The sequence below is a fragment of the Falco biarmicus genome, chromosome 2, assembly GCF_023638135.1.
Source record: "Falco biarmicus isolate bFalBia1 chromosome 2, bFalBia1.pri, whole genome shotgun sequence".
Classification (NCBI taxonomy): domain Eukaryota; kingdom Metazoa; phylum Chordata; class Aves; order Falconiformes; family Falconidae; genus Falco; species Falco biarmicus.
The window spans coordinates 104,807,935-104,835,424 of NC_079289.1; the positions used below are offsets into that span (position 1 = coordinate 104,807,935).

At 33.9% G+C, this 27,490-nt stretch overlaps 1 protein-coding gene across 1 annotated transcript in view; it reads right to left on the minus strand.

The window, feature by feature from the left end:
* NCAM2 (neural cell adhesion molecule 2) overlaps positions 1–27,490 on the minus strand; it is a 305,254-nt gene that overhangs the window by 80,319 nt on the left and 197,445 nt on the right. Inside the window, exons 9-11 of the mRNA XM_056329648.1 lie at positions 18,402–18,552; positions 5,058–5,245; positions 3,365–3,461 (exon numbers count right to left, since the gene is read on the minus strand). Coding sequence (XP_056185623.1) covers positions 3,365–3,461; positions 5,058–5,245; positions 18,402–18,552 — 436 coding nt within the window. The remainder of the gene's footprint in view (positions 1–3,364; positions 3,462–5,057; positions 5,246–18,401; positions 18,553–27,490) is intronic.

Below are 27,490 nucleotides of genomic sequence, written 5' to 3' on the forward strand. Positions count from 1 at the left end.
CTAGTACGATGGAGCCCTGACACCCCCAAACTCAGTGTTCCCAGCCTCACATAAATACTACCTTACAAATGGCTTATGTTAAGGATACTGGCTCATTATTATTATTATTACTACAAAACTTGAGTTCGTTCTCTTTTCTGCATTTCATATCATTATATAGAATGTCCATATATAGCCCACGCTTTACTAATAACTCCCCATAATCTTTCATTCATTACATATTCACTAAATATACCCTGACTTACCTTTTTATGCTTATAACTCCAATACATATTTTTAAGTATTCATCAATTTTCCTGAAGAATTGTCTGAAAAATGTTAAGCGAACTGTTGCAAAAGTAGAGAATAGTAACCTGTTTCAAAAACTGGCATCAATAACGTCTGTGATATAGTTGGATTATACAGAATTAGAACTTGTATGGAGTTATTTGATCTCACTTGAATTTCTAGAGGTTCTATTTGCTGAAATACAATGCATAATCAAAATATCATGTTATTTTTCAATTATTAATGAGAATTACCTTGTATTAAGAATTATTAATTATTTGTAAAAGCAGGAGAGAAATACACAGCGAAAATAATTATCATGCAGTTTCATGCATTGTGATGAGATACTGATTTGAAAATCTACGAGAAAGATCAGCAGATACAGAATATCACAGAATCATTTAGATTGGAAAGGATCTTTAACATCCTTAAGAACTGTTAACCCAGGATCACCAAGTCCACCACTAAACCATGTCCCTAAGCACCACATCAATCTACTGAGATGCGCTCACATGTATATACATCTTAATGAAAAAGCAGTGCACAGCAATGATCACAACCTTATTTCCTCTGTTTTCATTGGCATAATTGTTCTACTTTCTCATCTTTTCTGGTAAGACACCAGAGGGATGCAGAGGGGATTTTCCTTTCCCTTTCCTATCATTTATGTTCATGGGTTTAAGAAAGACTGCTAGTGGCAAGTCTTCTGCTTCTGAGAGAAACTGAGAAATTATCCTAGCGGCTTTCACATTGCCCTTCTACTGCTTTTCCCTTTCAGTGAAGCAACACAGGTAATAAATCTTAAGAGGTGATACTCCAGAAACAAGTGTCCACTTATCCCAGCAGGACAAGCAGAACCAGTGCTGCTGTTGAATCAACAGATGCACGTCGCCCCAAAGAGAAAGCCTGGTACTGAAGAGAGATAGATGTAAATTACTAAAATCAGAGAATTATGTGCAATGCCCCCCCCCCCTTTTTTTTTTAATGAATTTAATGTATCTATGCAACCTTGCGCTAGTCTTGAATATATAGAAAATCAAGTCCTGAGACATGTAAAGGTTAAATCTACTTCCTAAATTTAATGATGGCAAAAATAATATACACATAATAGATATAGTTTACCTATTCAAATCAATGTTAACTTCCCACAAGTCTAGAGATGCCTTAATTAGAGACAAATTAGTTGGTATAGAAATTAATTATGTCTTTCCTTAAGTTTAAGGCTTTTCTATTACTACCTCAAATTTGAGCATCACAGGGAGTACTTATTTTTCATATTTAGTGCCACATGTAGTACTGATGAACTGCTACAGTCACAACTTCAGCCCTATTACAGAAACTCAATTATTCAAGTAATTCCATTGAAATAAACTGGATCAACCAGGTAAACGATGATAAACAAGAATGAAGATTCTATAAACTTCTCTTCTGGAATTTCTTTTCACAAAAAAATAAATTTTAGGTTTGTATTAGATTGTGTGAGTTCTTACATAGGAGAGAGTTTTGTAACGTGGAAAAGAGTGTTTAATGAAATCAGGACTTAGCTAGGACTAATATGGTTAAATACAAAAGGAAAAGGTAATATATTTCTCATTAGCCACATGTAGCTATAAAAGGAAGATCAGATTGCAGATCTACACACAGCTAAATACCCCAAAAAGTTGTAAAATGAAGAGGAATGGATCTTCTTGATGAGGTAAAATTGTGCCATATAGAAATTTGCTGGTTTTTCAATAAACCCCCACAATTTCCTGTTTTAGGAAGCTCAGCTCTTTTGATGACTATGCAAAAACAAGAAAAAATGTATAGTATTCATGGTAAAATATGGTGCTAATCCATCCTTTAGAGGTAATGGGAAAATCTTTCAGTGCTGTGTAGAACTTCCAAGAAATTTCTTAATAAAAAAATGCTTTTCATAACTCTTGAGACATTAAATGAAAATAATTACCCTACTGAGAAAAACTATAGATATTAAAATACCAGACCAGGTAAGACAGCCTCCCTATGACTGGATGCACACATTTCAGCAGTGCACCTCCAAAAGTCCTCCTAGCAGAGCTCCAAAAAGTCTATTTTCTTATTTTTTAAAAAATATAACCGAAAGTTATAGCTGAAATATTCAAGTTCATAAAAAATATATGAGACCTACTTTTAAAAAAAACATTATATGAGACCTTATTTCTACCTGTCCCCTTGTTATGTATCAGCCAGACTGGCAGTATGGTATGACCTGAAAGTTACTTGATGAAAATGGTCCATCACAATGCATCACAAGGAGTGTATAGCTTTCAGTATGGCTGTTCTTTTGGTACTGTAAACTGCATTATAACTCCACAGACATCATTAAAAGTAGAACAATTTGCATCATCTAAATACTGAGATCCACATGCTGGGAGACCTCTAAGCTTCCTGAAGAAGTGTTAGTCCATTCCACAAGAAAATGTAATTGAAACAGATACTAACAAACTATCATTTACTCTCAATTGTTATTTCAAAGAACAAAGATACAGTTATATCTTTATATTTACCTAATCCACAATAGAGGGACCTAGAAATATTCAGAAATTTTGTAAGAACTGGTTGTAGAACACCTCAGAGCTTAAATTAATTCAATCTAGCTCTCTGGGTCAAAATATGTTTTTAAATAAGTGGAAGTGCACATGAAAAAGATAAAAATTCTTTGCTGAAGTATTTCAGTCTTTTTCCATCCTTTGTTTATCAAGAAAATACCAGGGAGAAAAAGGAAAAAAAGACTTTCCTAATTCTTTCTTTTTTTTACTGCCCAAAACCCATGTGTCTCCGCTAAAGTAACAAAATAAACTGTTTTAAATGTAGGATATAGTAAGAGCAAAGGGAAGAAAAGTTAGACTAATATAATTTTTTTAAGATTTCAGAAGGCCTTAACATTAAATCCAAAGAAGATTCATATTCTGAGGGAATAGTTTATTTTCATCTATATTTCAACCCAACTTTTAGAGAAATAAAATTAACTGCAAACATTCTATTGGAATAAAATAAAAAGAAGAGTGTGCCTGAACTTAATTTTGATTAAAAAAGAAAAAATACTTAAAGAAAAGGAAACAACTTTTTAACTTACCAGCTTGACCAAGTGTATACTCCTGATATCTGGTTCCTATTCTGTTTGTGGCTGTACAATTATATCGTCCAAAATCACTGTCAGATGTGGGAGCAATCTTTAAAATGAATACAGTTTGTAAATAGTAGTTTCTAACCAAATATGAAAGTTCTTTAAAAAAATCAGAAACACAAATCTGTTTTCCTTAACCAATATGTAGATGTGTTCTTGCTTCAGCTTATCTATTATATTCTCCAAATACAGATCTAAATATGTTAAATGCCCCTCTCTCAAATTCAAATTAGAACATCAAATAATGGAAAATGGTGACATTGTTCATCTTTACCATTTCACTTGTAAACAAGAAAAAAATCTAAGAAACCACATTTTTTCATAGACTGTTGTGCTATTGTGCTATTTGCACAAACTGATGTTTTCACTAATTAAGCAGTGAAAGGTCTGAAAGTTGCTGATAACTATAGATGATACAAGAATAATATTAAACTTCTTATTGTTTGCAGCATTCACAATATATAGACATTTGGGGAGAAAATAACATGTAAGGGATGTGGCTTAAATGTAAATTCAGGTGAATAAGCATTTAAGACAGAACAGGTAATAGATATCACAGGGAGCTAATGCCCTGCTGGAATCTAGTCAGGTGACAGTAGAATGGAAGAGCTCTTAAAGAACCACCAACTGCAAAGCACATTTTGTGTTGTAAGTTTTACTTAAAATAAAAAACAAACCTAATGATGACCTTCAGACAAGAGTAAGACTGTATCTTTTTAAATATATATCCTCTACTACAAGACATGAGGTTACTTGTTTGGACTTCAGGAAAAAAACAGGGTTTTTTTTTCATTTCACTGTACACCTCTTGCTTGGGATCTGAAAGAGATACCCCACTCCAGTGCTTCTCAACTTCTTTTCCCATGGCAACTGAGAAGAAATACTAGAAAGAAATGGAGAAAACTTAACTTCTTCCACACTTGAGGAAGACTGTATGTCATCCCTGTAACAGGTAAGACCAGGGCTGGGGACACCGGTTACACTTTGTTGTGAAATGATTAATTAAGGATGATGATTTGCTATACACCACTGCTGAGTCATTAACCGTGTAGTCAAGTTAAAGTAAATGGATTATTAAGGTCCAGTCTTTGTCTTTGGCCTTTCTCAGGTTTTGTTCTTACATGTACTTGTTAGATAACAGAAGGGAGCTTATTTCTTATTTTTCCAATCCCTCCATGAGAAAACAATTGTAATCAAAGCTAATTGCAGTTTATTATCACTTTACCCTTCTGCTTTGTTCTTGACTGAAGCCACACAAACCTTTTTGTATATACCAAGGACCTAACAGGTAGTCACTTTGATTTTTAGTATTAACTTGATGGGTTAATTTTGTATTTATTTATGTATTTATTGACTTGCAAGGAAAGGAAATTGCTTTTTTTGTTGTTCAATGCAGATGGAAAACTGAGCACAAAGCAGAAGCCATGTAAATAAGGTTTATTTTCTAACTGCTCACAAGAAATGTGGAGATAAATCAGTTCATAAATAGGTGGGGGGTTTTGGAAAGAAAAAAAAAAACACCACCTTTACTTATTAAATTGTAAGTTTTGTCCTTAAATGTATTCCACAGTACTTGCAATGTTGCCAGACCGAGGAAGGAACTCATTAATGCCACCACACTGATTCCCATTTAAAGTCTTACCTCTAGTATCAGCTTTCTTCCTGTACTGTAGGTCTTCAGATGTGTTGTATTTTTTACTGGTAAAACTAATTTTCCTCTTCTCCACTGAACTGAGGCAGACGGATTTGCTAGCACTTCACAGCTTATATTGATGGGATTGCCTTCCCAGGAGTAATACATGGTTTGATTTGAGACAAACATTGGAGCATCTGGAAAAAAGAAGTAATACACAAATATATTAACTGTTCTGGTAAAACAAGCCACATACCCCTATCCAAGCATTCATATCCACATAGAAATTTCAATTGATTACTGTAGTGATCCATTATGGATAATGAAAACACCAGTATTCAAGCTTGCATTTCTTGAGCCTTTATTTTGGTAGCTTTCTCCTCTGCTGAAACTGTTTCAGCTGAAATTTTCAGGAAGAGAACACCTGCTAATGATATTTAGCATGAGGCCACATAAGGCCCTTGAAAGACATTATCTTAGAAATGACAAAGAGCATTTCTTCCTGAGGATGAGAAACTCTTCAGACACCCATCTGTATGACAAAAGGAGGTGACCTATGAAACTCATATATATAATCTATTTATTTGCTGATTTTATAGTCTCATCTTTTGCTATGGAGAAATTACATTCACTCTCCAAATCTTCATAGACATGTAAAAGCTTTACCCACTTCTCACTGGAAGTATCTTATACTTTATGAAATCCTTCCAAAGAGAGATGTTTAGTTGTATGAATAAACCTAGAAGACAAAAAAATAATAAAAGAATACCTAAAATGTTGCTACATATTCTACCTATTTTGGAAAAAATATTGTCTGTATCGGTACACAATTTAGAAAAATCTTTATACCAGTTTCTTATGAAATCATCAAGCTACTGACAAGCCAAAAGATGATCCGTCTTCCTTACAAACCTGCCTATAAATGGCTACATTAAACATGCAGCCAAACACAGAGTCTGACACAGACGAAACTGCTGGTTTACAAACTATAGTTTTCCAATCACAATGCCAGCAGTGATAAGAATTATCTGCTTGCTGTTTCTCTGGATAACAGGAACAGTTTAATGGTCTCTAGAAAAAGAGAGGGAGTAATACTTTCCTTTCTTTTCTACTTATGTCTTGGGTGAATCATACTTTTTGTCTACGGAATATTTATTTATAATTTTTTAATGTTTTTTTTATCCCTTTCATATTATACCTTGAGTATTAATAAAATATTCTTTATATTCCTGAAAGTCAAGGAAAGGCTCTAGCACTTTTACAGCTGGTGTCATAGTATCTCCTTTTAATATTTAAAATATGTAGGTATATATGTTTATTTTGATAAATAGCTCTTAAAAGATTCTAGATGTGTCTCTGGAAATTGTATTCTGGTCTTCTCAGAAACCGTTTAACACTAGACTAGAAAATATCTAATAGGTCTATCAGAGACCAGAACTGAGCACATTTAACTAAAGTAAAAAAAAAAAAAAAAAATAGCTTCAGGAATGGTTTAAAACTACTTCCTTGCTGCTGAAGTGCACATTTTCAACATCCTTCTGTGTTTGCTTTTGTCAAAAATTACAACTTTTTGGTGACATCATGCTGCTGCATGCATGCAGGCAGGCATTGACTGAAAAACCCTGTTATCAGTATGTTTTAAATCACAGAGCAACAGACAAGGCTGCTAAATTGCTCAACACCAGCAGCATTTTTCTTAATACCTGTCCAGCCCTTGTTTTTGTAGGAAAGCAAGTAGTTTCATCAAAGTAAGTAAAGTATGTTTTCCTATGAATTTATTTACCAGATACAGGAACTTATTCTTTTCCAAATGTTTTAATAAGTAATTCCAATGCTCCTTGACTTCCATAGATCTTTAAAAATATATATTTAATTGTCTAAACATCTTAATGCAAAGAATGAACTATCAAAGAAGCTTCAGGATGTGACACCTCACACTAGTGGAACTTTATGAAGAAAAAAGCAAATTGCACATGCCTGCTTAATGCTTAAGTACGGTCAGGAATCTCAGAGTCAGAGCCCTGGCCTTTGCTCTGGAAATTCAGTTAGTAGTAGGAGCCACTTGAAGGAAAACTGCACAAACTGACTTCTGCGTGGCAGACTGGTTTTGCACCTAATGTGTTCAACATATGGATCAGAAATCTCATCAGAGTGTTCATGAGGCACAGAATGTAGTTACTCCACAACACATTTTAGATAAGCACCGTCCTCCAATGCACAATTTATTAGAATAAGAAAATATTTATATTTACTCCATTAATGAACACTGGCATGAAGCTGGAAGACAGGAAAGCATTCTGTCTGAATCTGACTAACTTTCCTTCCTAAGTAACATCATGTGGTTTGATGCTCTCTGTTGATTTAAATAAACATGGCAAACTCATTTTGTATTTAAAAAGTTTTACAAGTAAAAAAGTAGGGTATACTTATATACCACAGGTAAAGCATTTAGAAGAATAGGGACTTCCATCTCAGACTGCTTTCTCTTCTGAAAGTAGGTTTTGAATGCCTATAGTATCTGTTTCTTTATATTTTAAAAGAATAGGTGAGTTATAGACTGTCATCTATACATAACTACAGGTACTAACAGTTTTAACATCATAAAACACAAATAGTACTAAAATTCCATCCAACAAAAAGATATTCCAAAATCAACAATTCTCAAATGTAAAACATTCCTAAACAAAAACAGCTTCACATTTTCCCTCTCAGAAAGTCTAGGTAATAAAGCCCTTGCAGACATTTCTCGAGCAGCACAAAAACTCCAGTATAGCAGGAAGAAGAGCATCATGCTAAAGGCTTGATTCAGACAAATGGTCTTAAGTGAGATGATTTTTGATTTCCTAGTCAGGAATAGATTAAGATACATGGAGTATATGTTTCACACAAAGAAAATAATACCATAAAAAATTCTTAACAGTACAAGTAATAAAAATTTTACATTCCTTATAAAATAAAACACAATTTTTAAAAAATATTTTGAAGGGAATAACTGGTGTAAAGAGATTTTGTTTTTTCTGGTCTGTTCTACTTCACTAACTGTAGCATATTATGCTTAAATGGTTACAGGATTATTATTTATCAAATAGAAGCACACAATGTTTAATATAAAATACAACATGAAAAAATAACAAACCTTAAAGCCAAGACATTGAAAACATAAGTTTGACTATTTTACATATCTACAATATCTGATCCCTCCAGTATTCTAGAATAACTAAGAAACAAATTAAGTGAATAAACAGAAATCAAGAGATTCTATCAACTGAAAATGAAGTATAACCAAGTAGAAATTAGAAAGTGGACCCTCTTATATGTTGATATATGTTGAGGATACTTAAATGCAATATATGTACTATACAAAAAGAAAAAAGCTTCCCTGCAGATCACTGAGAAAGTTTAAACCATTAAAAAATAAAAACATATGCTGCTTAACTCCTTGTAGCTCAGGATTAATTTACACCTGACAAAAAAACCAAAAACAAACCAAACACTTCAGGGTGTAAGTGAATTGATCTTTTTACACTTTTGTACATAAAGTACTACCAGTTAAGACAATATACTGGACTTCTAAATAGCTAAATACAGAACTAGGAGCCTGAATACACTTCATTTTTACAAAAAGCAACCCTGATCATCTTATATCTGAACCTTATGGCCCTATACTGAAAAAAAACCCCAACAACAAACAAACCTAATGTACAAAAGCTACTGCTGTTCATATTCATATAGGCACACAATAAATCATAGAATCATAGAATGGTTTGGGTTGGAAGGGACCTTTAAAGATCATCTAGTCCAGACCCCTGGCCATGGACGGGGGCATTTTCCACTAGATCAGTTTGCTCAAAGTCTAATCTAACCCATCCTTGAATATTTCTAGGGATGCAGCATCCACAGCTTCCCTGGGCAACCTGTTCCAGTGTCTCACCATGCTCATTATGGAAAGTTTCTTCCTTACTTCTAATCTGAAATGACTCTCTTTTAGTTTAAAACTGTTGCTCCTAGTTCTGTTGCTACAGGCCCTACTAAAAAGTCCATCCTCCTCTTTATTATCAGCGCCCTTGAAGTTTTGATAGGCACAATAAGGTCTCCCTGGAGCTGCCTTTTCTCCAGGCTGAACAATCCCAGCCCTCTCAGGCTTTCTTCATGGGAAAGGTGTTCCAGCCCTCTGATAATTTTTGTGTCCCTTCTCTGGATCTGCTCTAACAGGTCTGTGCCTTTCTTGTGCTGGGGACCCCAGGGCTAGAAACAGTACTCCAGGTGGGATCTCCCAAAAGGTGAGTAGAGAGGAAGAATCACCTTCCTTGGCCTGCCGGTCACACTTCTTTTTATGCAGCCCAGGATATTATAAAGTTCAGGAGTGGTGTTATAAGCTTGAATGGTGAAAGACAGAGTATTATTTTGAAGAGATGAGGTGATCTAAATGAAAAAAGATGCCTAGAAGGAACAAAGACTATATCCCAATGGTACAAAATTAAACAAAAGTATTGTATGAGAGTAGGATTCTATAATTATAACTTTAGAATGACATTTTAGAGTAGTTAATACTGAGGCTCCAGCATCAGCTAAACTCAAATTGTTCATTTTCCCACACAAGAAAGAAACTGATAAGTTAGCACTCCAATTAGGAGAAGCGATTTGGATAACCTGCATAAGAGAACTATGTAAGAGAAGCAAACTCTGACCTGAAAACTGTCTCTAGCATTTGAATGTCCTTGTTAGGTATAATGTCTGAGAACAGTGATTCAAGAACAGACTAATATATCATCTGCCTCATCCAGAATAATTCAACTGATGACTTCAAAGATCCAGCTCTGGCGTGTGTTCAGCATTATACACAAAATTAGATATGGCAAATTACCTGATTCAGCACGTGTCCAGACAACTATAACAGCAAACTAGATTCAGAATCAGATTTACACTTCTTTACTTAAGAACATAGGTTTTCAAACTTTTGGCTATTTATTCCTTGAATAATTTCCTTTCCTGGATCATACAATGTCAGGTCTAAGATGCTGGGACATTTTCTGTAGTATATTATTGGAAACCTCTCTCTTAGATGGTTAATACAGGCATGTTTCCTATCAACAATTACTTTTAATAAACTACATCCTCTAGCAAATCTAGTGTCCTTGCCACCCATCCTGTAAGCACCTTATTTTTTATTCTTATTACTATAAATTTTATTAAATTATTATATAATAGTATAAATATTGTATAATTATAAAAAAATTATAAGTTTATAATTTATTATTCTAAATTAACTCCACCACAACTTGGTTAACAGGCATCTCTCTTTCTCTTGTATTTTGTTCCTCATACTTGTTTCGCAGTAGTTAATATTTTGGAATGAATAGCTTTTCCTTGGAGGTAAAGCAGAACCTCCCCAGACAGGTACAATAACTGTCGTGTATTTTTTTGGAACAAGAAATATTATTAGAAAGATTTAAGAAATGAGGCTAGATGATTAGATTTTAATATATAATCATACTTAAAAGGAAGACAGGAACTACAGAACTTCAGGGTTACTAACTCACAATTTTACTGATACTATCACGATCATGTGGCTGCAAGGAAAAACATGCAAGATCTGCACGTGAAGTTTTGAAATAGAAAAGCAAATGAAATTTGTCATATATAAGGTTTTAAATTGTCACGATTATTACCTAAAACCAGAGGGTTTTTTGCAGAATCCAGCTGATCATTTCAAAAGTTTGAGATCAGCAGTTTTGCAGAGGTACATATTTCTGTCACAGCATGTGACAGGAAACACTGCTCTTAGTAATGTTTCCTTTCCCCTGCCCTAGACTCTTGGTTCCTCTCAAAATGCATTACAATAAAAGATTGATATTCAATACTATGATGTACTATCTACTACTTATACAGTTTATGTAAGAGCCCCCTATTAATGGCAAGCAATACTAGTCCCTCATAGCCTTGACTGTGGTATTATTTTTAATATCCAATCACCACACTAATTTCTCCATTTCCATTAACATTGAGAAAAAGATAAGGTATCTTTTAGCTAGATGCAATACATGTTGTTAATAATGCCACCTTCAACCTTAAATGGTGGGCAGTAAAAGCAATGCATTGTTCTGGTGCTCAGTCCTGCCGGAGTCACATAAATTCAATCTACCTATTTTTCTTTGAACTCCACTTGAAATTAAGAAATTGTATTTGGTTGACCATTTAAAAAAACCCAAAACACCCAAATCCAAAAAACAAACCACAAAACTAAACAAAGAAAAATTCCGAGATATTTTGCGTTCATAGAAATATTTATTGTGAATAGATAAACCTGCCTAAAATTGTCTAAACTTGTCTAAAATAGAACAAATTGTAAAGAAAACATAGTTAGATAAAATAAGCTAAGTATGCCAATAATGACGTTTAAAAGAAACTGCTGCATATATCTATCAGTCATTTTTTATATCAGCAAGTCACCAAGAACACGTCATCAGAACTAGAACAGGGTGGCTCCCCTTACAGATCTCTCACATTAGCAGCAATTTTTATTTTAGTAATAAAATGATCAGGTGTTGCCAATTACTTGTACAAAACTTTCAATTGTTACATGTATTCCAGGACAGAATTATGGGAATAATTTAGGATGGCCAGACTTCTGGCTTCATATATTATGTTACATAATTCTCTCATAGACAAAAGTGAAAAAATACTACGTCTTTCTCAAATCAGGATCCTAACCCCCATCTCTCTTCCTATCCTTCTGGTCATATTTTCAGAACAGAGTCTAGCTTTGTGTGTTTACCTTCTGTATTTTCCCATCTGTCTTCCTTACCTCCACAACATGAGTCCTACTGATAGCTTCCCTCCATTCCCTAATCTCTCTCTCTTCCCACCACCTCCAATCTTAATTGTTCTTCCTGTTTTTACACACAGAGCGGTCCAGAAAACAACAAAAATATCTCTGAGAAACTTTAAGGACTAAAAATCCAAACAGCATGGCTAAAATTACCTTGTACACCCAACTCCATTTCCAGCATGTGGTGCCCCTATGTCTATACATTATATACCTCAGACCCCAGCACAGTGTGCTCAGACTCACTATTCGACTCCTTACATTAGCCCTGTGCTGCTCCCAGTGTGTCCAACAACAGCAGCTCAGCGGCAGGCTCTGTGGTGCAGAGACCTGCCCCCAGGTATTGCAACCAATGCTACATGCCTCAGGTTTAGGGTAAATAATACTGGAAGTCTCTTTCTCAAGCATGTGCTAACCTGTGACTAGTGACTGACATAGCAAAGATACCAACTCCAAGTAATGCCCTGAATTCTGCAGTTAAGGGAAGTTAACAGAGGGGAAAAAAAAAAAAGAGATTACAAATCTCAATTTAAGGTATTTTGTTCTGTTCACATTTCAAGGTTTCAACATCAGACTTATCATACCACCGGATTATTTTCTTCATAATTCTTAGGTGTATTGCTTCTGCTTTGCTGGATATATCTTGGAGGAACAGAGGACAAAGGCTATGCTGTCTTTTTTTCAATCAAATGTCATCATTGTATAATATAAACTACACCTAATTTAGTATGAAATTACTTGGAAAACTGTGTTGAGTTTTGGAAGTACAAAAACCAGTTTACGATTTATGCATTAATTATGATTATAAATATATAACAATTTTAGCCTGTAAGACCAACTCATGAAATAGAATCATCTTCAAGGAAATCAAAAATTCTGTCTTCCTTTTTTTTTTTTTTTACCTTTATGTTTCATAAGTGCACAGGTAAAAAGTTATGCTAGTAAGGAAAGATGCTGAGGCATATATACCTATTAAAAATTAAGCAAATTATTAAACAGAAACGGAATAAAATCTAAAATACTCTTTTTGTTAAAAAAAAATAATTCTACTATTAAAAGAAAAACATCCAATGTTATTAAAAATCTACTTTAAATGACATTAAGCTTACTGCAAGATTAACAAAAACATGCAGTACAGAGCTCTATTAGGTAAAAATTTAGAGGATTTCCTAACATGAATATCACATTTTAACAAGTCAGTAACATATATAGGCCAAAAGTTTTCAATACTGATTTTCTATAATGAAGTATTTTTACACCCTTTGGGGCTAAAGAATAGGAAGATTTACTATACAGATGAACAAAGTACAATTTTAGCCACTTTGTCACACTTACTGTTGTAACATCAGAAAGAGACAACAGATGCATTAATCTCTGCTTCATTACAGGGAGTTTTGGTGAATGGTTTTTGCAAAGTGACTTTATGTGATAAAACTCATCAACTCATCTTTTGCTCAGAATTGAACATTCTTAGCCCCTGTAAGTCTCTGCAATGACTTATCAAATTTGCTTCTATGCAAGTGCACAAGGTAGTCAAAGAAAGAAAATTATAAATCTTACAAGTGACATTCATGATCTCCAAAGTCACATCAAAAGCATATATTTCATGCTTTCTTATTTAAACCTATAATTTGACAGGAAGAAATGTAACTAAAACCAATAATATTTTTAATAGAAAAGATGCAACATTTTTCAGAATATTTGAATTATTTTTTTTTCTCTAGATTGCTTTTCTTGTTATTTGACTCCTTCTTAGGGCATATGATTGTGCTTATCAGTTTTGTTTTCTGTCTGTGATAAAAAGACAGGGCAGGGCCCTCATGATTAATAGCTGAAGGGAGGGTGTAAAGAGGACGGTCAGACTCTTCTCAGTGGTGTCCAGGGACAGGACAAGAGGCAATCATTTCCAGTCTCAACCATTCTGTGACTAGTAATGGGATGCTGCTACATTGATTTTTTTTTTAACAGAGACCAAATCCAAAGCATGAACTGTCTGCATTTATGATAGCAATAGGTAGCTGAAACCTTCGTGACATTTGCCACATTTATGATATCCATCACATCTGTGACATGCTGCACACACTGCAACAGTAGTATTTTCACTGATTCAAAGTCTTGCTTCCTTGAAGGTAAATACAATTTGTAGCTCAGTTTGTCCAACCTGCTTTTAAGCAATGTTGTATACTTTTGCAAAGTTGTAAAATTAAATAGCATGAATCCAAAGCATCTGCATTAAGCATAGGGCAATACAACTCACTAACATAAAACACGGTGAAAAGCCAAAAGAGTAATCAACTTAGTAAACAAAGTACAATACTGTAAGATTAATAAGGTTGATTTCATTTGTGGTGGGGGAAAGAAAAAAAAAGAAAAAAAGACTGTTTCTGATAAGCAATACAGTAGTATACTAAACATTGCACAGGTTTCTTTACAGGTAAAGACTATGCTGCACATGCTGCACAATTTTTGTTTTTGGTATCGCTGAATGTTGGTACTTAACTAATAAGGAATGTAACTACAAAATTCAGGTTTGGATGAAAACCGGTAGTACAAAAACCTCATTTTTGGAAGACACTTTCAATTTTGTAAATGTGGGCGTTTTGGGGTTTTTTTAGACATTCCTTTCTAAGAAGTTATTTGTCAAGAACTCAACTGGCTGATCTCATATAAAAATATACCACATTACTCAAGGTAATATGTTTGTGATGGTTGATTATTAGAATCATCCAAAATATTAAACTTTGTATATAGTGAGGAGGTAAGCATTTCTGGACCGTCCAGCATATCTAATAACTGCAGTATCAATATTGAGTTTGGGGGCTTTTAAGTGAAATAGAGTGATGTGAAAGATGGTAATTGCATCTACAAGAGACTGTAAGTTACGATGCTTCTCAGGTAGTATATGTAAGAACGCAGACCTTTCCAAATAACATGGCTTAATACGTTTCTTCAGTAACACAAGGATTCTCCAAAAGAATTTCCACTTGGTGATGCAGAGCACTGAGAGAGACCAGCATCTTACACAATGTGTGCACCTAGGAGTACACAACTGAGTGCTGTGAATACTTCTGACTGTATTAATGACAGTTTGAATACAATGAAGGGAAAACTGTAAGGTAACTGATCATTACTGGCTTGTTTAAATCCTTTCCAACTTAGTAATACCGTCAGCGCATCCTAACTAAGACTAATTTATGAAGAAACACAAACCAGCATATCTTAACATGTCAAAATTATTTTCATTCTCTAATGCTAATAATTGCAGTGAATAATTTGTGGAACCCAATAAATAAATGTGTTCTCTCATCAGAATTTTTTTTCTTTTAGTCAGGTCTTAATTAGTTTTTTTAAGACTTCTTTATAACCCTAGCATATATTTTTTTTAATAACTATGTCTCAGCTAAAAAGGCAAAACACACCATATGGAAATGTAAACATCTGCATAGGAGAACTAACTTTGAAAAGCACCTGATAGGGTTATATGTACAAATCAAGATATAATGCACTGGTATTTGTACATTTAACTTTCTCAGGCCCTTCTGAAAACCTCATCTTAGAGTATCTCCTACTTCATCTACTTTTTATCTATTTCTATCATAGTTTTTATTAAAAGAAATAGCTATTTCTCTATGATAATCACTGCAGACAGACCTTAATACACAATACCTCATATACATAATAACTGCCATCACACAGGAACAATCAGTTACTTCTATTATTATTATTATTATTATTATTATCATCATCATCATCTAATACACAAAACGCTTCATACATACAATCAAATTTGGCAGTTAATGAAAACTATTAGTAAATAATATTTCTAATGGTATCTGCCATGTAGTTTGATTTACTTTTCATACTTAATATAAGGAAAGCTAAAATAACTAACCACAAGGATAACTTTGTAGTAAGAAATCCTCTGGGTTCTCTACAATTCATGTCTGCCTAGCATTTACTTCAGATAAAAGCCAGGGTTAACTGTGCCCAATTGGTATCAAACCTGATAATCTCTTCCTGTCCTGAAAAACTGCTGTTATCATCACAAGCAACCCCAACAGAGAATAGGGATAAAGTGCAGAAACTGTGCAATCTCAATGTCAGTTTAAGTCTTTGATAGGGGTCAGTAAGTAAAAGGATGAGACACCAGAGTGCTCTGTCTCCATTAGGCCTGTTTGACTGTAGTGACATTTAAAAATGTGATGGGAGCATGTGCCTTATGACAACACAGCATTGTAAGGAAATGGTGGCAATGAGGTACTGATAGGTTCTTTGAAGAGACTGTTTCATTCCAGAAGTTTAGGACAGAGACTAGACTGATGGGAGATAAGGCTTGAATGAAGACACTTCCTCCTGAGGACACGTTTTTAAAGAACAGAAAAAGTCTTCACCATTAGACAAGTGTTTTCTTTCCTAGGCAAGAGAAAAAAGCTATACTTGCAGTGCATACACCACTGCAGTTATTTTCAAGGCAAGCAAAAACAATTCTCTGACTTGTTAAACAGAATATGAATAGAGACAGACTTTTATTGTATCACCCCAAAAGTATTTGCTTTGCATTATAAAAATACCTGACACATAAGAGATATGGAGAAAGATGTACTTGGTTATTCAAGGACACCTGTACTGGAAAAACATATATTTGGTTTAAACATCATTATCAGTCGAAATATTTTAAACTGAAAACTCCAGTCTTAGAAATGCCATAATTCTATGCAAGACCAAAAAAAATTAAATTGCCTTGTATATTATAAACAATCATTACAATGTGTGAAATCTCTGATGATCAAATAGTATTTCTACGTTCCTTTAAAAACTGTGTTTTCTCAGAAGATTTCTGAATTGTAGAAAATTTTATGTTGTATCAAAAAGTGTGTCTACCAAGGCATTAATTCAGACTTAAACCAATATGCTATTCCATTTTTTTCATATACTATATTCGGTTGTTCCCACACATACTCAAAATTAAGTCTGTCATACCATAATGAGAATATGTTACTTTTGAATTCTTAACATCTGTTCTTAAACTTTCACCCTGAAAGGTGTCTTAGACTATAATAATGTATTTTATCAATCATTTAATATGAATTCTGTGCTGCTAATAAATTCTTAATTTCAATTGTGCATGTTTCATAAAATGTGATGTATCCTATCTTTCTCTTCTGAATACAAAAGGTATTAATATTTAATTTTACAGCATAAAGGCTACATAACCTTAATCAAACAATACATTTAATATCACTACATGTTGAGTAGGACAAGATTTTACAGAAAGTTTATAGGAACTTCACTGAAATTGCATTTTTATTCAGTAAAGCCATATTTTTTTTTATATACATACAAAATAAATAATCAGTGCACCAGTGCACTCATTAAAGAAGAAAATACTGTAAATTAACATGTTACCAAAAGAATAATAATATTTAGCGCTTTCATATCCCTTTATTCTTAGATACTGTATTTATTTCTTGAGTTTCCTGGGTTAGCAAAACTCTCCATTCCTAACATCCAATTACAACTTTGACCATTTCTCATTTTCCTTTCAGATTTATTTCCTACGTCATAATGCATTGTTTGCCTGCCAAAAAGATGGAAAATGCAACTGTGTACTAAGTTACTTTCAGAACTCAGCCACTGCAGCAACTCTGCAACCATTATTTATCTTTCTGTGCCACAGATCTTATTCCAGCTTCTGCCTTCCCACTAGAAAGACTTTTTCTTTTCAAAGTCTCAATTTCAAACAGATTCACTCAAGCTATATTGGAAATGTAGAACAAATGTATCTAGAAAATCTCTAGCAAAATAGAAAACCAATGAAATACAAAAGAAGGATTTTTTTTGTTGCTTGTTTTCGTTTTTTAAAACCTGTCTCATTAATTTGAAGAGACAATTTTCTAATGAATTTTTGTATATTTAAATTTCTATTCTCTGATTGGTTTCTAAAATATCAGACTCTTCTCTAAACAAAAAATAATCTCCTTTTCTCCTGGATAGATTTCAAGAGCTTTGAATAAAGACAATCTCTGAAAGAGACTGTCACAAACTTGGTAACTCCAGGAGGGTTTATAACAGGGGCTAGAGACTTGTTGGGGATTAGTAAATTATAGAACTAGGAAAAAAAACCCAGAAGACTGTTGAATCTGAGAAGGCTAAGATCCAGACTGAGCTGTTTCCCAAATCAGTCCTTACCTTATACCAAAAGTATTCTTTTCACCCCCAGCAGTCTCCAATAGACCAAGGATTTGAAGCCTTTGCTTAGCCTTAAGTTAGTGGGTAATACCAATGGAATATGATTTCAGATGAAATTCTGTCCTGCTTAAATCACCAACAAGGGTCTTGTCGACTTCAGAAAGACAGGATTCCTCCACAGAATTCAGTATCACTAACTAATATGACATGCTTTCTTAAATTATGCAATTTTAAATATGAATTACCAGGAAAAACTGACCTTCCATTAAGAATGTACTTTTTTTTTTTTTTTTCTTTTAAAATAAATTTAAAAGAGAAAACAAAATATTAGAACTTACATTCAATATCAAGGTACATGCTCTTTTGATGCCCACCAATTCTACTTGCAGCTTCACAGTCATATCTCCCTGAATCTGACAACTTCACATCTTTAATATGCAGTGACGATTTTCCATGCTGCCCTTTGACTTCTATACGGCCATCTGGGCTCTGTTTACATTGATTCAGGAAAAAGAAAGGTTTTATATATATAAAAATATGTATATTTATGAATATTTTATATATTAAACACCATTGATAAGTATGACTGAAAGCATCTCTTCACCTATGGTGAAGTTATTACTGACAGCTAAGCAACTTTTGAATTTTTCAAATAAAGAAAAAAATATGGAAAAATATATTCCTTTTCTAGGCACTTTACAAAGGAATAAGTACATGCTTAAAGGAACATTGTCAAGGTAATGCACAAAATAGATCCACTTATGACTGGAACAGTGAACTGCATACTCCAAATCTTTATGATCTTACTCATTTTGTTATGATGCTGCAGTTAATGAAAACGCATACATGTAAAATCAGTCTCATACATTACGTTTAGCATTAGCTCTTTTGTCCTTAAAAACTGAATAGAAATATTCCCTCCAACAATGATCAAAACAAAAATCCAGTCATAGATCTATTTTCATAATTCACATTTTCTTATCAGAAGCTCCATAAGTGCAACTGGAATTTCTGAATTTCGTTTCTATTGCATGGAAAAAGGCAAGGGAGAAAAATGAATGTTGGCTTCTGATTTTCTAGAACATAAATTTTATATTTAGCAGCTTCATAAAAATGCTTATCCATAACAGCTCCCCTTCCCCTCCCCCCAAATTATTTGAATTTCAAAAGTATAAAAATATTATATATAACTATATAAAACAGTTACAAAAAAATCCTCTGCTTGACACTCTAAACTTCATGGTATAGTATATCTGAGGAAAAAAATAATTTTAATCTGGTTCTAACAAAACAAAACTCTTTATTTGTTTTGTAGCTTTGGAAAACTTGCTTTGCTTCTTTGTTTCACTTTTTTCATTTAAGGAAAAAAAAGGCTTATAAAAAATACTGGTATTTACCTACCTTCATTGTTGAGGAAAGTGGAAAAGGGAGCAAACATGATTAACTATTTCACTGTATCACATTTAAACTTGAAATATGCTTTAATGTCCAATCCTATAATACATATATTCAACTTTAATGCTTTTTACACTAAATACTCACCAAGTAGCAGCTGATATTTAAATGACTGAGCTTTTAACGCTCTACAATTGTTTCTTCACTGAATACAGGTAAAATGCACATAATTTAGTTCTTAAAATACTTGACATAAAGCAGTTGTATAAATCATTCTGTATTCTATATTTACTATGGAAAGAAAAGTATTCTAATCCCACATCAGAATCTAAGAACACTGAATTTTGTTTCCTGTGGAAAATCTCACAGCATAAGTACGTAAATTAAAGTTATGGAATTCTAATGCAAGAACAAACCTAAACCTCTCTGGACTCGTAAAAATTAGTAAATAAGACCACTTTGTTATCTCTTAGGTAATTTCTAAAGCTGAAAAATTCTATTTTTATTATACATTTATAAAAAGAAGGAGAGAAGTTATGAAGTTACTAGTAAACATGCTACAGTACTGAATGTCATGGTTTTTGGAGGGAACTCTTGGCATAATTAAGATGAAATTTCTTTAAAATAAAACATTAAATAGTTTCCTGATTTCTGTTATACAAAGTATTATATCTATATTTATACCTATAGCTATAATAGTTAATAACACCATTATTTACCTATGGATTATTTGCTGCTTTTCTAAAATATCAAGTATGTAATACAGTTATAAATCCACATTATTACTCCCTAAAATGTATATACACTTTAGCAATTTCATTTCTGATTTTATCTTAGTTACAATATTTCCCTAAGAAGTCACTTTTAAAACTGTGAGAAGACATATACTATGTGACTATGAATCACAGACACATAGTAAATACTGTATTACTGATTTATTAAAGAGATGTCCTCCTAAAGCAGTAAGGTGGCTCTGTGCAACAGAGTAGTAGTAGAGAACAGGTATTTTATTTTGAGAAAAATATTCTTTGGCTTCCTTATTGTATATTACAATATACCTTCCCCTTGCACAATGCAGTGTCTTTCTGTGAAATTATATTGACCTATAGCTGTAATGGCACATTCACTGAAGTTCTTTCAACATGATTTTTCAAATTAGATCAGAGATTATTCAGCTAACTCAATTTTCTGTTTCAGTAAAAGGTTATTAGAAGCATATATGTAAAACCAGAAAAAATAAAAATAAAAATATAAAATATACCCATTCCAAATTGTAGTTTTTCACTCAGAAAGATAAATCTGTACTATTTGTACCTTCTGTGCAGTATAGTCAACAGGATTCCTGTGAATAGAGTTAAGTTATTTATACTCCTTACTAAAGTCATGAAAGGTATTCTTACAGGAGTATAAAATCTGCAGTGCTATTTTGTATTTGATAACAAAGAAAAATTGCATCAGTTCAATATTAATCCCAAATACCAGAATTCACTGTAGACTTCACTATATATTTCACTATAATTAATTCCATACATTCTAAACCATAGTCATGAGTGCTAATTGACGTTAAAATAAAAAAGGTTAATGAAAATAAGCAAAAAGATGCTTAAAATTAAATAGCTTTTACAGTAAATTTTCAATGTTGCTTCTAGTTTATCTAACTGTTTTCTAATACTGCTGGAAAAAATCTGGTCTGTACCCAAAATAACTTTCCTATGTTCTCATATATGAGGAAAAAAAAAGTATTTAAATATGAATGACATAATATAGGCTTAGATTTTAGTCGGGGCAAACACCAATTTCATATATACTCTGAATCATAGGAGATTTTTGCATAACCACATCACCTATTCTCATCGTCAAATATATGGTAATAAGCATTTTGAAAGAGGTCTATGAGGTTAAGCAGAGTCCTCAAAACCAAGTAAAACATGTAACAATTGTAGGCAAGAACATTTGGCCCAAATTATCATAAAAACATATATTTACTAAAGTTAACTTCATTTTTTTCCAAAATTGTCTGAAAGAGATTACAAGAGTCTCTTTGGAATGTGAAATACGTAAGATACCCTCTGCTGCATTGCTCAGAATGCATATCATACTGCCACTCCTTCATGAACAGTTTAAGAAGTCCTGTCCCCTCACTCTAGTGTGCAGATGGATTAATATAAAATTCCATTAATTTTTTTGCAAACATGGTGCGATACGTGATTAAAAATTTACTGTGCAGCTGACATTCCTGAACACAGAAACACGTGAAAGAAAACAAGAGTGCAAATACAGATTACATTCCATTAACATACAATTAAATAAAAAAGATAAAATGTTTTGAAGCAGTTGCCTATATCTAGACAGGATTCCCAGAATATGTTGGAGATTAACACATGTAAATGAAAAAGGCTAGCTAGTATGATGAATTTTCACAAGGACCATACTAACAACTCCGGCTGTTATATTGATCCGTGGTATAAATCAGATCTGGCACATGTTCTGTCAAGGACATGTTGTGATGACACAAGACGTACAATAACAGTGCAGTCATGCTGCAGCCCAGCTAGGAATGAACATCAGGCACACAGCAGAGACAGAGAAGCTGACTACAACAGAGAGCAAAGACGACACTGAGTCAAAAATATGCAGTGTTAGCCTGAATCAAGATTTGAAACCATGCTAATTATATTGTCCTGTTCTTGTAAAGGGCATCATCAAAACTAGAATACAGAATCATAGAACGATTTAGGTTGGAAAAGACCTTTAAGACCATCAAGTCCAACCGTTAACCTAGCGCTGACAAGTCCACCATACACTGGCAAAGCAGAAGTCTGCATTCATACTGATCCATAACATCACTCTTCTTATTTAACTTTGAACAGCAAATACACAATGTCAGACAGGGGCAGCACTAACCTTGGGGTCTGCGTGCACCAGAACTTTATACCCTTGGTAAAATCTTTCTGAGGCTTATTTCCCCTCCTGCACTGAGTATGGAGAGCACACGTCAGCACCGTGTCTGGCACCGTAACCCAACACAAGAGGAAGAGACAGCACACACGGGAACACCAAGCACACTGCACCTGCCCAGCAGTCCTCAGTAGAAATACCCACCAGGATAAAAACACTGGAGCTGCCACTGCTGACAAATCAAAATACAGATATAAATTCCATGAATTAATAATGCCAGTAACTCTCAAGTCTGCTTGAAGTAATAATGGACACCTAGTAAATTAGAATACCGTTTTGTTCTTTTCAAATGCTTTACTGATAGACATGCAAAATATGTACTAAGGTGTTTTCTGCAAGATCGATCAAGTACACATGCTTTTATTTCTTAGTATTAATAGAGTATAAAAAGTAAACAAAAAAATCTAGACAACCAGAACAGTCTCTGTAGTTCAGTACTCATGATTTCTGCTCATTCACTGAATTACTCTGCATCACCTATCACCATGGAGCACGAATAATCAGAGATGTTTGAAAAACATATGTAGTCAACACAGTCCCACACAGATGTGCGTATTTCTTTAGAAAGACCAGTGAGCAAGCATGTTAATTGACACACTCTAAGACATCGGAAGAATAATTTCAGTAAACAGACCACTGTGTGTCCTGAAAATTAAACAAGGTCTTCAGAAGTTACCTTTTTATAGCATCTGGGAAATCATAATAAAATCAATAAGAAATATCAATTTTAAATGGAAAATTTCATAGAATTCATAAATAAAAGTGGCTTTTCTGGGGCTTTGGTAGTGTTCCCTCCCCCCCTCCCCCCCCCCCCATCATCAGCATAAAGCTAAAAAACAAGTGAGAAATCCTCAGCAGAGACTTTAATAGCATTTTACTCAGCTACAGCTGACTTTGTGACTTCATTCACATAAACCCCACATTCCTTAAATTAAAAATTTAACATTTCACAGAAAAACACCTCTTATTGTGAATACTGATAGCAATCTAGTTCTCTGTCATTGTCAAAGAAATGACAACTCTTCTATACAGGTCTCCAAGTAAAATTTTTCATAATGGCAACACTTAATTATAAAATATTACCTTCTGAAAACAAATGAACAAACAAACAAAAAAACCCCAAAAGGTGAGAACCTTCTGCACTTGCTATATTTTTGCTCAGAATATGTAGCTTAACCCAAATGAATCCTAGTCTAATAATAAAATGGAAAGTATCTTATCACTTGAGAGTAATTCTTCAGATTCTGTAAAAGTAAATACATGTATGCTTGATTTTGATAAAATTCTTGTCATGACATATATGCTGCTCTACTACCCGACTTTTTCTGTCATGCTCTTTTTTCCCAAACTTCTCACATGATTTGGATTTCCACACATGAATATTCCCATAGTCCTGGCCAGCTGATGCTGACCTGACTGTTGATGAACGGCCAAAACCATGTTTCAGAGCCCCCAGGGTAGTACCAGAATGATGACAACTGTATTTCAAGGGTTCCACATGCAGAGAGAATAGGAATGTGATGAGACAACAACATCCACAAAGAGATAAGAACAGCTTCTGGGACAGAATAACTTATTCAGGTACCACGGAGTGTTCAATCTGTACAATTCCATTGCCATTGTAGTAAAAAAAAGGTAATTTCTCAGAAACAGAGGATTAGCTTATGATGACGCTTAGAAACTGTCATTCTTTTTCAACTGTAGAAACTGTAGAGAGGTGGATGGTGTGATTAGTGGTTGAATTTCATTTATCAACCATTTCTCCAGCTCCCACTGAGGAACTGTAGCAGCAAATGAGATGAAGTTGTACAGGTGCCAAAACATGCATTTTCAGCTGGCTGAAAGCAAGAGTGGAAGGTGAGAACAGATGCAGAAATTGGTGTCTTGTTTGTAGCTGGATTTTGGTAATATTACTTGGATGGTTAGAGCAGCTGTAACTTTGTGTTGATTATCTTCCCTCCTACAGAGTTTACTGTTTGGCTGACAAAGCACTCCTTCATCCCTTGAAGTCCAAGTGCAAGAATGCAAGCAAAAAAATCCCTATATTTAAAATCCAGACATGCTGAAATACCTTTTTTAGGTTTTGTTCTGATGTTTAAAGCTTAATTATGATCAAAGTGCCATTACTGTCCATAGTTACACCAATGTAGGCCAGTTTTGCCTGTCACATATTTACCAAATATGTCTTCTGACACCTTATGTACTTCAGTGCTATTTTGATGAGCACTGCATGTGTTAACAACAGAAAATATGAAGAAAAAGTGGCTTAAAATTGAATGTTATTTCTTTTGTAAATCATGGTGCACATACTCAAGAACAGTCATTGTGAGAAGATATAAGTTGAGTAAAAACTGCAGGACTTTTTCAAGTTCCTCCAAAGGAGCTGCTGCAGATATCCATCATAGAAGATCCTCACATTGCAGGATGGGAAGTATCAAAAATATTATAAAGAACCTGTTTTAATTTTATGCCTAGCTCTTCCTTCTTCAGATCAAATTGTCAAAACCTGCCAACTCATTACGTTGTCTCGGTCATGTTCTGAGTACACATCACTGAATTTTCAAGGAAAAAACAAATACTGATTAACAGAATCACCTTTGGAATTTCATGAATAACAATATTTTTTAGGATGCTTTCTGATTTCGGGTTGTGTTGATATCCACATGAGAGGAAAACCTCAGATCACATACTTCAGGCTAATGTTTCTTATACGTGAGATTTAAGCAGGTCATAATTGCTCATGAAACTGTTCTTGAAGCAGCATGAAAGATAAGAACTTCTGCAACCTGACGTACTGATACTAAATGATGATAAAATTCCAGAAGTCTATTAATGTAAGTGACCAGCAATTCCTAATCTAAAAATCTACCTTTGATGATGAGAAAGGGCTGTTAGTCACAACAGCCATCATCGTGTAGAAGCTGATGGAAGCTCCCTTCTGGATTATGGATGGTATATTCACAATATTTCCCATTTTCTTCAGGTAAATGTATTTTATCCATGCACCTGTTGGAGACAGCAGAAAATTCCAGAGTATTGCTACGTGCATATGCCTTAACGTCCAGTGAAGCAGAATAATGCTACAGCAGTGTCTTGGACTTCAGTGATTTTTATAGGAGACCTTGTGATTCTTTTAGAACTGCAGCTGGTTAAACATATGTCAGCATGCTGCAGACTCCTGTATTTGTTAAGAATTTGTATTTCCACAAGGAAGAAATTACTGAAGAATTTATTCTTTGTAGATCTATAGTGTGACACCAGGGACGTCACAAAAAATTAATCTTGAAGAAAAAAAAATAACGTTTGTTTTGATTTTCTGTTCATCTGCAGACATAGCAGTTACTTTTAAAGAATTCAGATGGAAATAGTAATGAGATCTATGCAGGTTGTTAACAGCATGTACAATCTCGGGAAAAAATGTATTCTTGAAAGCTTCATATAACTCTTACAAATTATGAACTGATATTTGATTGATTCATGCTGGCATTTCTTTCAAACTTAAGTTGTTATGTTTTGAGATGACACAGGACATATGATACACCAAAACCACTAAGACATGAAACAGAACACTGAACTTCTTTCCTTTGATTGGTTTTTACTCACAAAAATGTATGAAAGAGAAATAATAAAGAGAAAAAATATGATGATCAGCCATTCAAGATTACTTGTGCTAAAGATGCAAATCACAAGAAAGAAATGGTTGATGATTATTAATGGCAAAAATATTAGCATCATCTGAAAAAAGCTTGTAGAGGAAAACAAACATTAGTGTTGGTCACAGAAAATAACAATAGTAACGACAAATGAGTGTTTATAACAGAAATATTAAAACTGTAATAATTACTCAAGTACTTTGTATTAGAAATTCTGATTCAATTGTAAATACTGTATTTAAAGGTTTTATATCTAAGAATTTTGCTGCTTGAATCTACTCCAACACTGCTGTGATGCCATTAATATAGCTGACTCAGATGGATTCAAACCAGCAAAATTCTCAGGAATAAGACCATTAAGTACAATGCTTTTATGTAATACAGACCTCATATAAAACAGCCACTAAAAATAATGATTTTACTATACAGCTACATCTTACTTTAGACAATCAAATCTTATTGTGACTGGATTCTTTGGATAAATGAGAGTAAGACACAGGTGATTATACATCAGCTTTGTTCAATTTTTAAAATGCTTGCAAAGCATTTGTAACTTCAATGCACATTGGAGTTACAAGGTCTTCCTGCAAAGGATGAGTAAGGGAGGACTCTAGCATAAGAATATGACCCCAAACATGTGTCAGTATGGGTTCTATGTGATCTGCCAGAATTCATTCTTCAGTGTATTACTCAATCTCTGTGCATCTCAACAAGAATACTCACTATTAAATATATACAGCATCAGTAGCAACAGGTATGGTTATTCTGACTTGGAACTTCAATCTGGTCCTGTTTCTGTTTGGGTCAATTCGAATCTGAAGTATAAATGACTGCAGCTGTAGAAGTAACTAGTACAGTCAAACTCTACCACTGTACCACACTGAACCGCCCATACGGATGGAGTTACGAAACTGTGAAAGAACACGAAAACATCAAGCACTAGGATCCCAGCTTTCCTTCGGGCAGGGGTTGTAGCCCAGTACGCATGGTTCTCCTGTTGCTAGTAAGAGCTCTGCTCCAGTGCAGGGTCTTGGAACTTGCCAGGGGTCACCTTGGTCTGAGGTGATTTCAGTTTGCTTAAAGATAGCAAGTCCCTAATCATCAGGTAACTATCTGAATTTGTTTCTGGTTAGCTCTTTGCTAAGTACCATATATGGTGAAGATCTAACTAGCAAACATTAGCTCTTTGTCTTAATTAGGAATGGGGGAGGCAGTTCTGTAACTTTAACAGGGGAAAACAGTAAAAAAGAAAAAAAAGCCCAAAACAACAAAAGAAACCAAAACAACTTTTAGCTGGAAACCCATGAAGACAAAGCATGTAAGCTTACTGCAGTACAAAATGGACAAAGGTACCTTTAGATTGACCAGAGGCAGGGAAGGAAGCATAGTTTTATTTTGTATAAACTGATAAAATATTACTT